The sequence below is a fragment of the Aegilops tauschii genome, chromosome 4 (genome assembly GCF_002575655.3).
Source record: "Aegilops tauschii subsp. strangulata cultivar AL8/78 chromosome 4, Aet v6.0, whole genome shotgun sequence".
Lineage (NCBI taxonomy): Eukaryota > Viridiplantae > Streptophyta > Magnoliopsida > Poales > Poaceae > Aegilops > Aegilops tauschii.
Genome location: NC_053038.3, coordinates 390,780,981 through 390,792,363, shown reverse-complemented (window position 1 = coordinate 390,792,363; position 11,383 = coordinate 390,780,981). Strand labels below are relative to the sequence as shown.

General features: G+C 47.5%; 2 protein-coding genes across 3 annotated transcripts; one reads left to right on the top strand and one right to left on the bottom strand.

The window, feature by feature from the left end:
* Positions 1-482: 482 nt before the first annotated feature.
* On the top strand, positions 483-1,926 carry LOC109783136 (histone H4). The gene has a single exon (XM_020341740.4). The coding sequence runs from the start codon at positions 1,363-1,365 to the stop codon at positions 1,795-1,797; it is 435 nt and encodes a 144-aa protein (XP_020197329.2). The 5' UTR covers positions 483-1,362; the 3' UTR covers positions 1,798-1,926.
* A 710-nt stretch (positions 1,927-2,636) lies between these two features.
* LOC109783128 (filament-like plant protein 4) lies at positions 2,637-10,734 on the bottom strand. 2 transcript variants are annotated; one of them, XM_020341732.4, is made up of 6 exons: positions 10,083-10,734; positions 7,541-7,644; positions 6,941-7,136; positions 4,362-6,708; positions 4,221-4,281; positions 2,637-3,498 (listed from the first exon to the last, which is right to left on the bottom strand). In XM_020341732.4, the coding sequence occupies exons 2-6, from the start codon at positions 7,628-7,630 to the stop codon at positions 3,070-3,072; spliced, it is 3,123 nt and encodes a 1,040-aa protein (XP_020197321.1). In that variant the 5' UTR covers positions 7,631-7,644; positions 10,083-10,734; the 3' UTR covers positions 2,637-3,069. The 2 variants fall into 2 exon arrangements, with proteins under 2 accessions (XP_020197321.1, XP_073352915.1); XM_073496814.1 differs by lacking the exon at positions 10,083-10,734 and adding an exon at positions 8,545-8,834.
* Between the last annotated feature and the right edge of the window lie 649 nt (positions 10,735-11,383).

Here is an 11,383-nt window from a genome sequence, read left to right as displayed (position 1 = left end):
AAAAATAAGAAGAAACGAAACAGAAAACTATACATATTTTTGTTTTTGAAAAATGAAAGAGCTGGAAAAAAAAGACAGCCGAAAAGGCCGGCCCGTCTGGAGGCTGGCTTCAGCGAAGCGACGACTGTGTATGCCGCCCGCGGCGGCATAGGATTGGCCCAAAATTTCCATCTCCCCCGAGAATGCACAGAAATTCCCGCTCAGAGCATCTTCACTAGGGCCCCGGGACGCCCCAAGCACTTTTTTTTAGCACCGGCGGGTAAAAAACGTCCCAGTCAGGCCCCCAAGACGTCGTTTTGCCCCGGATTTTGTAAAAATTAGCGCCGGCACGCCCACCCTGCACCCAGCCCGCCAGGGGCAGCTGGGGACGCCGGCATATGCTTTTTGCAGGCGCTGCCCCACTTGCCAGCCCCTCTCTCTCCCGTCTCCTCTCCTTTTTCTCTGTTCTTTCTCCTCTCTCCTCTCCTTTTCCTTCCGGGTGTGGGCCAGCCCTCTCGGGTTCCGGCCGGAGCGGCACCTGGCCGGCGACGACGCCACCATGGCGCTCAGTGAGCCGGAGCTGCGGTTCGTGTCCTTCAGCACCGGGCGGCGGGCTGCCCCGGGATCGCGCTGGGCACCCTCTTCACTGTCATGTTGTTCGCGCGGCTCCTGCAGGGGTTCACCTGGAGCTTGCCGCCCGGCGTGGACGGCGTGTGCCCAAGATCCTCTCCGACCTGGGATTCGACGCGGAGCAGAAGCTCCTTGAGAGCTGGAGATCCACATCAGCCTGGAGCTGAAGAACACGCTGGACAAGATGGCGGCCCTGCCGCGGCACACCCGGGAGGATGTGGAGGACATCCTGGACGGCGGCTTGGAGCGAGGCCGACGAGGCGGTCCAGCAGGCGGCGGAAGCCCCGGTCGAGGATGGTACGGCGCAGCGGCTTGTCTCCCTCCGCGCAGCGCACAACGAAGACGGCGTCGGAGATGGAGGGGAGGACGGAGACGGCGCCGGTGAAGCTGTGGCTCCTCTGCTCCGCCGGCTCGCGCTCGCGCTCTGCGGCTCTGCTCAAGCTCGGCGGCGAGGCCGGGCCGGCCGTGGCCTGGAGCGGGCGCGGCCTGGGCACGGCTTGGGGGTGGACACGGCTGGAAACTTTTTCACCCCCAAGCCAAAAAAATCCGCCGGCAGCCCTCCAAGCGGTGAAAAAATTGCCTTCTGGCGGGCTCAACGGCTGGAGATGCTCTCAGCCCTTCTTCCTGATTTCCATTTGGCCCGGGCAGCCTTGATCCGCGCGCCTACCGCTCGACCAATAGGAACCAGCCCCGCCTCGATCCAACGGCCAAGGCCATCGCGCTCGCCCCTCACGCGGATCGCTCCCCGATCCAATGCCTCCCGCGCCCTCCTCCAGCTCTATATATCCCAAACCAGCCAATACCAAGCAACAGAAAACAAAATCCCCAAATCCATCTTCGTCCCCGGGAAAGAGAGAGAGAGAGAGAGCAGCGGAGATGTCTGGGCGCGGCAAGGGCGGCAAGGGGCTCGGCAAGGGCGGAGCGAAGCGGCACAGGAAGGTGCTGCGCGACAACATCCAGGGCATCACGAAGCCGGCGATCCGGCGGCTGGCGCGTCGGGGCGGCGTGAAGCGCATCTCGGGGCTCATCTACGAGGAGACCCGCGGCGTGCTCAAGATCTTCCTCGAGAACGTCATCCGCGACGCCGTCACCTACACGGAGCATGCGCGCCGCAAGACCGTCACCGCCATGGACGTGGTCTACGCGCTCAAGCGCCAGGGCCGCACCCTCTACGGCTTCGGCGGCTAGGCTTTCCGTTCCTCGTAGCGGCTTGTTTGCTGGTGGTGTGGTGGTGGTAGTTTGGTGTCGAATGTTGTGTTCCTGATGTAACCGTGCCCTGTTGCAGTGAAGTAAATCCTGGTGTCTTATTTGCAAGAATGCCGTGATTGTGCCCCTTTTAATCCAATGTCAGAAATGCGTGCGCTTCTCTTTTGCGGCTTATTTCTTCTTTGGATAATTGCTTTGCTCTGGTTATTGCAGCTGCAGTGGCATGCCAGTGGTGTTGTTCTAGACAACTGCAAATTATGCACGTTCCGGCTGAAAGTCTGAAACTGCCAAATTGGTGATGACGCTTCAACATGTTCGCACAAGTAAATATCGGCGGTGCTTTTTGCCTTGTCACCTAGGATTGTAAACTGGCAAGACTTTGCGTTTGTTGTGTTTTCTGGATTGTTGAGAAAGAAAACTAGGCGCTTGGTTTTGCTGTTTTTGAATTGCTATAGGACTTTGTACAATACTAGGTGCTCAGAAAAATGAATCGGATCTTTCTAAAACACAGGTGCCTATTTTTAGAGTAAATGCCTAATTAAGCATGTATCCTGTACAAATAAGCACTGATGCTTAAGAAAACCTGATTTATTTCTTCAAGCACCTCTCTCCTAAGTACTCCCTCTGTAAATAAATATAAAAGCGTTTAAATCACTACTTTAATTATCTAAACGCTCTTATATTTGTTTACAGACGGAGTACCTTGCATTGTGCAAGGTCTAAGCAGTCTTCCAGCAGTAAGGATGTAGTATGAGTAACATAGAAGACACAAAATGGACAACAAAAATCTTTCTTCAGATTTTGACACTGATAAACAGATATGAACACAATGATAACCTTCAAATTGATGCAGGTTAACTTAGCTGTACATGAAGCCAGTTTTGGCACCAACGACATACACAGACTACTTCACAAGAGAATGGAACACAAACAAACAGCAGCTCTCTTCTTCATGCAGGTAAGCACATGTACAGTGAGGTTTTAGTGAGGTTTCAGACAAACAGCAACCCAGAAAAAACTCTAGCAGAAGATAACGACAGCTAACACACTCTCACACACACACAACCTGGTCATAACCGCTCGACTGCAAGGCAAGTATTAACTGAACCACCGGAGGCGTCACCTCAAAATAATACACAAGCAGATTCGCCGAGTAGCTCTATAGAAACCCATGACCCGCATTCATCCGTTATCGATCCATTCGCCGAAGAATCAACAAGCCAACATCACAGAATCTTGCAATCCAGCTAATGTTCACTCTTTGCCCTTGGCGAAGAACCGACTAAAGCCCCGGCTTTGTTTCTCGGGCAACTGGTTAGGAAACGAGGAAGAAGATGAGGATCGCGACCTATGCTTTGGGCGCTTGGAACTGTTTGTTGAAAGGGAAGGGCTTCCGTCCACATCAGAAGGGGTCATGTGGGTCTTGTATCCGTTGAGGGGAGATACATTCCCTGACTCCAGCATTTCCTGATCTGTATCATGCTGGCCTGATGGTTTCTGGGCATACTCGCCTCCTTCGGTTGTTCCTGCCGCGTCTTGCAAGAAGTCCTCCATTCGTTGCCGGGTTGGCGAGGCACCCATTGACTCTGCTGGAGGACGCATAGCTTGCAGTTGACGACCAAGAATCAACATGGTCTCCTGGCACTCTGCAAGCTTTTCTGCTGCAGCCGCTATCTCTACCTCCTGCCACCGATTTAAACAAGAAAAAGTGTGTTATAAGTGTTTTGTAAGTCTTGAATTTCCAGAAAAGACCATTGCTTTCAGCATTACAGTACAAATTTACAACCTATAGTCTGAAGCAATCCCGAAATGAGTTTATAACATAAGTATTTAGCGCTTGCCGCTTGATTCTTAGTAGGACATCATTTATTGCTAACTTATTTTTCATAGTTAAAATTCTACATTCAGAAATCACAAGGTATAGTAACACTATTTCTACGTCATCAACAACAGATGAACATAAGTAATTTGGAATTGTGCCATCATGAACATGCAGAATTCAGCAGTGAATCAAACATTACAATGCAATCTTTATTTATTTATTTTTGAAAAGGGGTTTTCACTGATTTCTGTTGCCAGAATCCAACAGTATAGTACAACGTTACCAAAAAAAGAAAAAGGATCCAAAAGGGAAGACAACATTCATCAGCCAACCTAACAGTGAAACTTAACAGAGCAGATCGCTCCGAAAGAGCCACACAGAGATATAAATAGAAATATTGTGAATCTAAGAACTCTAGAGTACTCCCTCCGATCCGAATTAATTGACACTCCTCTATACAATGTCAACTGAATTAATTGTCGAAGTGTATAGAGGCTGCGTCAATTAATTCAGATCGGAGGGAGTACTAAATCACACGCTTGGATGTGTGTTTGAGAAAAGGAGCTTTAGCACTTATTAGTACCTGCTTTGATTTGGTATCGTCAACCTCTTCCACATGCATTGAACTCTGCTCGTTTTCGTACCTTCATATCACAAAGTCAAGTGAGAAGAAACTAAGCAGATGCACATATACTAACTACTCATAAATAGATTTCAGTATTACCTTTCCATCTTCTCTTCGAGATCTTTGTATCTGGCTAAGTCATCCAGATGACTTTGTCTTTCATCACCGAGTTCAGCTGTTAAAGTCTCTATTTTGGACTGCAACACTTCTATTTCCTTTTCTAATTCAACTTTCCTTGATTCAAGAATCTTGTAGGATTCAACCATACATTTCAGCTGTGTCTCAGCCAAGCTGTTTGAATTCTCACTGGCAGACAACTTGGATGTAAGCTCTTCCAGATTTTTCTCCATCTCACTAAACCGACACTTTGTATCTTCTATCATTTCACTGCATCTCGCTAATTCTGTCTCCAGATTAATCTTCTCAGATTTAAGTCGCTCGTAGTCCTCCGGTGAGCACATCTGCACTGCAGTCTTAACATCGAATCCGGCATCATTAGGCCCCACAATCTCAGGATCAGAAGATGGATGAGGAATAAGTGGGCAAGGGCCAGAAGATGAATGAGGCTGCACTTTATTTTCAAGTAGTGTCACTTTGTCAACATAATCCAAATTATTACTGTCTGCTTCATTGGTGCTGTCTCTCAACATTGTGAACTTGATCTCACTAGTTTCTGACAAGATGTGAGATAGTGTCATAATGATGTCATTTATGACATTTTCATTTGATAGAACTTTCTCAACTAGTGCAGAGAATTGCTGAATTTTCTCAGAAAGCCCATCATAATCAGAAGACGGTCTCTGGTGCTTGGACATTTCTTGATCAAGTGACTTAACAAAGTCTTGAATCTTCAAGACGGCATTTATAACTTCTTGATCCATGGAATGCTTACTCCCAATGCTCAACCTCTTGTCTTGGTTCATTAATGATTCACTTTCAGAAACTTCAACCATCTTGCTCACATTCATTAAATCTGCCTCTTCTTCAATATCCTTAAGAATATTTCTGATACTATTTAGTACCTTCCCAGCATTGTTCTGTGGTGATTCAGAGTCCAGCAAGGAAGATAATCTGGACTGCAGTTTCAAGAGTGGAGATCCCTCGGACAGCTGCTGTTTACTAGATGGAGTTCCAGGCAATGGTACTGACTGCAAATCTTTAACACCATCACTCTCAGTAAGACCAGATACAGCAGCCTCAGCATCAACGATCTTTATTTTGTCAACAGCATTGTCATGGCCGTTGGCTTCAGAAGGCAAACAAGCTAATCTCTCCATCTCTAGGAAGTCATCCATCAGTTCCAACCGACTGGAGCCATCAGTCACACTGCTCTTAGCTACTTTCTCTTTCTTGATGTGTGATAGCTCAGATACCAGAGCATTGGCCCAAGACTCGGTACAACTGCCTTCATCATCAACACCATCTTCAGACATGGAAGTCATACTAGGTGGATTGCTTCCATTTTGACTATGTGCACCATCAAAGTGGATATCCATGTTTGGATTTGATGGACTCTTACGTTGGTTACCAGTCACCATTTGAACTTCCAAGGTGCGAAGCTTGCCCGCTATCTTAGCGTACATGCTTCTTGAAGTTTGTAGCTCACTGTTCCGTTTTGTCAATGCCTCTTTGAGCATCTTAGTTTCTTCTTCCATAGTTAACAAACGTGCAGTCAGAAACTCATTCTCTTTCTGCATGTGCTGTAGGTTATCAAAAGCATAATCAGGAACTGGAGACATAGGGGACATAGGACGATGGAAGCTATTATTCTTTGCAGGGGATCGTCGCAATCTGTTGTCTCCATAATCTCTGCCCATTCCTAGGCTCTCAACTTCCATTTTCATCTGAGCTAATGCAGCAGGGCCCGGTAACTTTTTCCGAACAAGACCACGCAATCTTTGGCATTCAGCTTCCAGTTTTGTGATTTTCTTAACATCCTCCAGGTGCTGTTTAGTTGCTACATCAGCTGAGCGCACACTCATGTTCTTTTCTTCATTGCGGATTTCAAGCTCTTTGGTGACAACATGTACTTCATACTTCAGCGAATTTATTTCCCTTTCACCTGACTGAATTGTGCTTTTCAAGACTTCAATTTCAGCTTCTGCTTGAGCCTTTTCCTCATCAATTTTCATCAACAAATCTGCCCGCTCTTGGAGTGATCTTGAGAGTGCATCATTCTCAGCACCAGCCCTTATGAGCTCATGGTCAAATTCAAGCAACTTTTCTTCCAACTCGGCCTTTATCTTCTCCCACTGTTTGGTTTTCGCAAAAACTACATCATGTAGCTTCTGCTCGCCTTCTTCCTTCACAGTTCTTACTTGCTTCATGCATTCCTTTAGAGCACCATCCAGATGGGCAGCTCTTTCCTCAGCTGCTAGCTTAGACAATGTAACAGTTTCTAGCTGAACCTTCAGTGCCGAAGCCTCCGCTTCAGCTTTCTCCCAACCTAACATAACAAAATATGCATACCATCAATAATTTAATTATAGTCATTTCATAAAAGGAGCACAGATCACTGGAGAAATATTTTCTGCCTATTAAAGTAAACTATCATTCACTGCTGTAAGGTTTATGGAAAATGAGGAAGGTCTAGTAACAGACAGCAGTTATAGAGAGTAAATAATTCTACCCAGATCCAGAAAAGAGAGAGAGAATGAATATAGAGTTCTTTTACGCACCTGATACAGCTTCTTCAGCAACTTTAGCATGTTGTTTCACTAGGGCATCTTTGGTAGTGATCTCAGATTGTGATGCAGACAGTTTCTCATTCAAGGTTTTCACCTTTTCATCCAAGACTTTCACTTGTTCTTCAGAATCAGTAAGATGTGCATATGTTTCCGGTGAAATCTGCACAAATTTCGGAGCTTTATCCTCCTGCAAAATAAAAGTTAATTTTAGAAGGAAACAAACATTGTCATACAGGTTTGAAACACAGCCAACACAAGACACTCATGTGGGCAAAATAAGTAGCTAAAAAAATTGGCTGCAAGGGCAGCAACTTGAGGCAGCAGATCATGCACAATCACTTGGTAAGGATTTTGTTGTTGTTGGAAATGGCAGCATTTTATTGATTCTTCGCAATGTATCTAGGTTATACAAATACACTAGGGTTTAAATCTTAAACCACTGGTTGAATCATAAGAACATCTGTGCTACTGAAATTATGAACTATTTGCATTAGCTTTGTCAATCAGGAAATTTGAGGACAGACAGTACTATAGAATGACACCACTGACACTTGAACAAATCCAAATCAAAATAGTACTGAAGACACAAACCTGTTCTGCTTGATTAGAGTTCTGCAAGACATCTGCGTTTGAGGATTTGTCCGATGATTTCTTCTTCCACGGCCAACTACGCCGGTCCATCTCACACAATGTATCTGATCAAAGAAGGTAAATATCTGTAATCAGCGAACCTAATGCAACAAACTTGCCCATATATATATCGATCATATACAAGTGCGTTGCTAAATAGTAACTGAATTTGTGTTTGTTTGTCAACAACTACGATGACAAGACAAAGGCAACAGTAGATAGACATCAAATGAAATGTATCATTTGAGAGCAGACAAATGAAAAAAGCATCATGGCAAGGAAAAGCTCTCCTTTCCTTTCACATCCATACAAATTTCAGTATTGACAGTACTTGCAAGAACCAAATTTGCATATAAAGTCATACAACAAAATAGCTGGCAAGCATTTGACTCTCCACCGTTGTCACTATATGGAAGCCCTGATATGTACGGTGTTCCTTACAACTCAGGTTTCCTACAATGAGCTGACAAACTGGCGCATGTATCCAAACTCCAATAGCGTAAGTTTTTGTAATAATACAGCTAAAGGCTAAAGCTATAGAGGACAGTGGAATTGACGAGGAAAGCCAACAAAATACATCATAAGCCAATTTTTAAGAAGGGAAACGCACAAAAAACCAGCACAAACTATCAGACAAAATATGTTCATATACGTGACCAGCAAACCAAATTCAGTAAGCAAGTATTTGACTCCACCATTGTCACTATATGGAAAGGTTATCAGTGATCTTTTTCCTGCGTGCGCATAAAACATCCATAATTCACACTGCATGCAAAGAATCCCCAATCCGCACACAAGGTCATACACATACAGTGGGACACCGGTGGTTGGGCAAGTACACACTTCAGTTGAGATCACAATCGGTCCACCATATATGGTATTGTACAATAATACAACCAATCAACCACTCGCAACCAATCCACAGAACAGATCAGCTCAAGGTACGCAACATAAACCCCGCGTACCTGAAGCATCCAGCCAGCATCACATATTCCATTTGGCAAGATCCAAATGACGAAGCCTGCGTGACAATTCACACAGCTAGGGCTATATAGGATACTAAGATAGATAGATAGGACCATGGCCAACAAGGAGGAGGGCAAGTAGGCCAAAAGAATTCCCGATCCCGTCCAAAGTCGGGGTGCCCCCCACCCGAGAGGCCGCCAAGTTGCAGCAGCAACAGCCGATCCGATCCGATCACCGTCACGCCAGAGCTAGGCCAGGGCATTGACGCGGGGCAAGTAAGAGTCGTGTCACGTACTCAATAGTCATGGCTCATCTTGTGGCTGTGCTCACCTAACTGGGCTTAATTAAGGCAGCAGCAGTATCTCTATGCATGGACCATGGCGCCCAGGCTGTAGCGTGTGGAGTTTGACGCGGACGGCAACAAGGGGGGGCGGCCTCGGTCTCGGCAAGCGCGGCAGTTAAGGGCGGCACCTAAGACGCCCGCGGGAGTAATGGCCGGCGTGGCCGCATCGAATGTTTTATTTAAGCCCATGCGGAGGGTTTGGTTTGGCCGTGGCCGGACTGGCTGACGGACGGACGGGGTGGATGAGATGACCGGACGACCCACCTCGCCGCCTCGGGGAAGAAAGTGGATTCTTCTTGAACGGGAGGTGGCTCTGGCTATAATAAAGATGATGGCGCGCGTGAGCCGGAGTGAAAGCCCAGAGCTACCACAAACACGATACGGGCCATTAATGGTGGTGCTCCCTCGGCTGATTGGATTTTAACCAGATGTGACACTCCTCTTAAATCCTTTCCTTGCGGGTTCTAGCTAGCAGGCGCGTCCATTTTTACCGTCTCCTTTTACTAATCTTGTACGATCTCTTTTTACCAATCTTGTACTCCCGGAGTAGTACCAACGATTCAAATACCACCGGAGCAAAGGAAGGAAGTCGTGGCCGTACTTGTTGTTCGATGCTGTCACGGGTAAAAAACTAAAAATCGGTACTGTGTGGGGTGGCAATTTCATTCACTGGGTGGAATGGAAGTCTTGGGACGAAATCATGGAGTAGACAAAACGTGACCAAAGCGAGCGACCACGGCATGGTGCCTGACCTGACTGATTGATTGCGCTAGCGAGAGCTAGCGCAGCAGTTGTTGACGAACCGACGCTGTGCGATTTCACTGGGACTGGACTACTACTAGTGGTATGATTTCATTCATAAGAGACAAGGGGACACGAGCCGGGAAGTCCGGGAGGGCAAAACGAGCGGCGCCCAGTGAAACGAAGATGCCCGGGGACTGTAACGAGAAACCGGGCTGATAAACAGTGAAATCCATCCGGAGAGCACGGCTTGAACCGAGGAGCTTTTTTTGAACGATGAACACTATTCGAACTCTTGAAGAGAACCATCGCAGATAAGGCGAAAACAACCCAGAAATTCACGCACCATTGCACGAGCAGCAAGCGGAGCCGCGCCATGGCGACAGCGAAAAATACAGGAAAACAGAGAGAGATGGTATGCAGGCATGGCGCAGAGGGGGAGCGGGGACTTACTGGGGGCGAGAGGCGCGGCTCAGGCAGGCGCTGCGCGGAATGCAGATCCGGCGGGGCGCCCAAATCCCGGCGGCAGCTGGATCTGGCGCGCCGCTCCGATCGGCGGCGGCGGGGGGAGTGTCGGTGGCAGCCGCGCGCGATGCGGTCGTCGCTCGCTTCGCTTGCGGCGCACACTTCCTCCAATCAGTCAGGCGGAGGCGCTTTAGCTGGGTGGATTGCGCTGGATGCCCTCCACTCCCCCCTCCTTTTACCCCGGCCCTCGCCTCGCCTCGCCCCTTTTTGCTCCCCGCGCCTTTTGCCCCTTTGGAATCGCACCTCCTCCTCCTCCTCCTCCTCCTGGCAGCACGAGCGGCAGGCGCGGCCTCGCTGCTGCTAGCTCGTGGCTGCGGCCTTGGCGTGCTCGGTGCTCCTGGTTCGGTAATGCAGCTCTGCTCTCGGTCTAGCAATGGAGTGTCGAGGCTGTGTGGGGAAGAGGGAGGGCAGGGTGGGGAATGGAGGCGCGGGTGCTTTTTGTTATGGGGTGCCGCTGCTGCCGGTAGGTGGGCTAAAAAGCGGAGGCGATGGCAGGGGAGGGGGAGGAGGAGGCGGTGAGGGAAGAAAGTGGCGAGTGGGGAAAAGCGAGGAGAGTGATGTGCTCGCTGTGCTGTGCTGTGCCGTGAGAGAGGGAGAGAGAGCGAGAGTCCAGGGGAGTGATGGCAGCAGAGAATTACACGTCAACTAATATATGCTCCTGCAATAAGAAAAATTGTACGTCATGAACAGACTTGCTGCAGTGCTATTTTCTCATCAAGTTTTGTTTATTTTTGTTTGAGGAAAAATCGTTCTGTGTATCATGGTTTTTTCACGGTGGTCGAAAAGGAGAAAAGAAGAGGAATAAACTTTGAGAAAAAAAAATCTATGGCAAAGCGCTCGGCGCGGCAGGGTCAAACATATGATGTCAAAAGAAAATCTTTTCTTGGTAAATTCGAAGGCGCGACCCATCTTCATTTTAAATATGAGAGATGATGGGTATTTACCCTATTTGTATTCACATCACAAACATTTATGTCATCGAATTGCTCATTGACGTAAGCGACGGCGATCATTTATTGGATATATACCTTTTTATGCAACCTTTTGACCCAAAGACGCTAACATTTTCGTCGTCAAATTGCTCATTTACATAAGCGACAATGATCATTTATTAGATTGTACATTTTTGTGCAACATTTTCGTCGTCAAATTGCTTATTTACATAAGCGACAATGATCATTTATTAGATTGTACATTTTGTGCAACATTTTTCCCCAAGGCACTAGGGG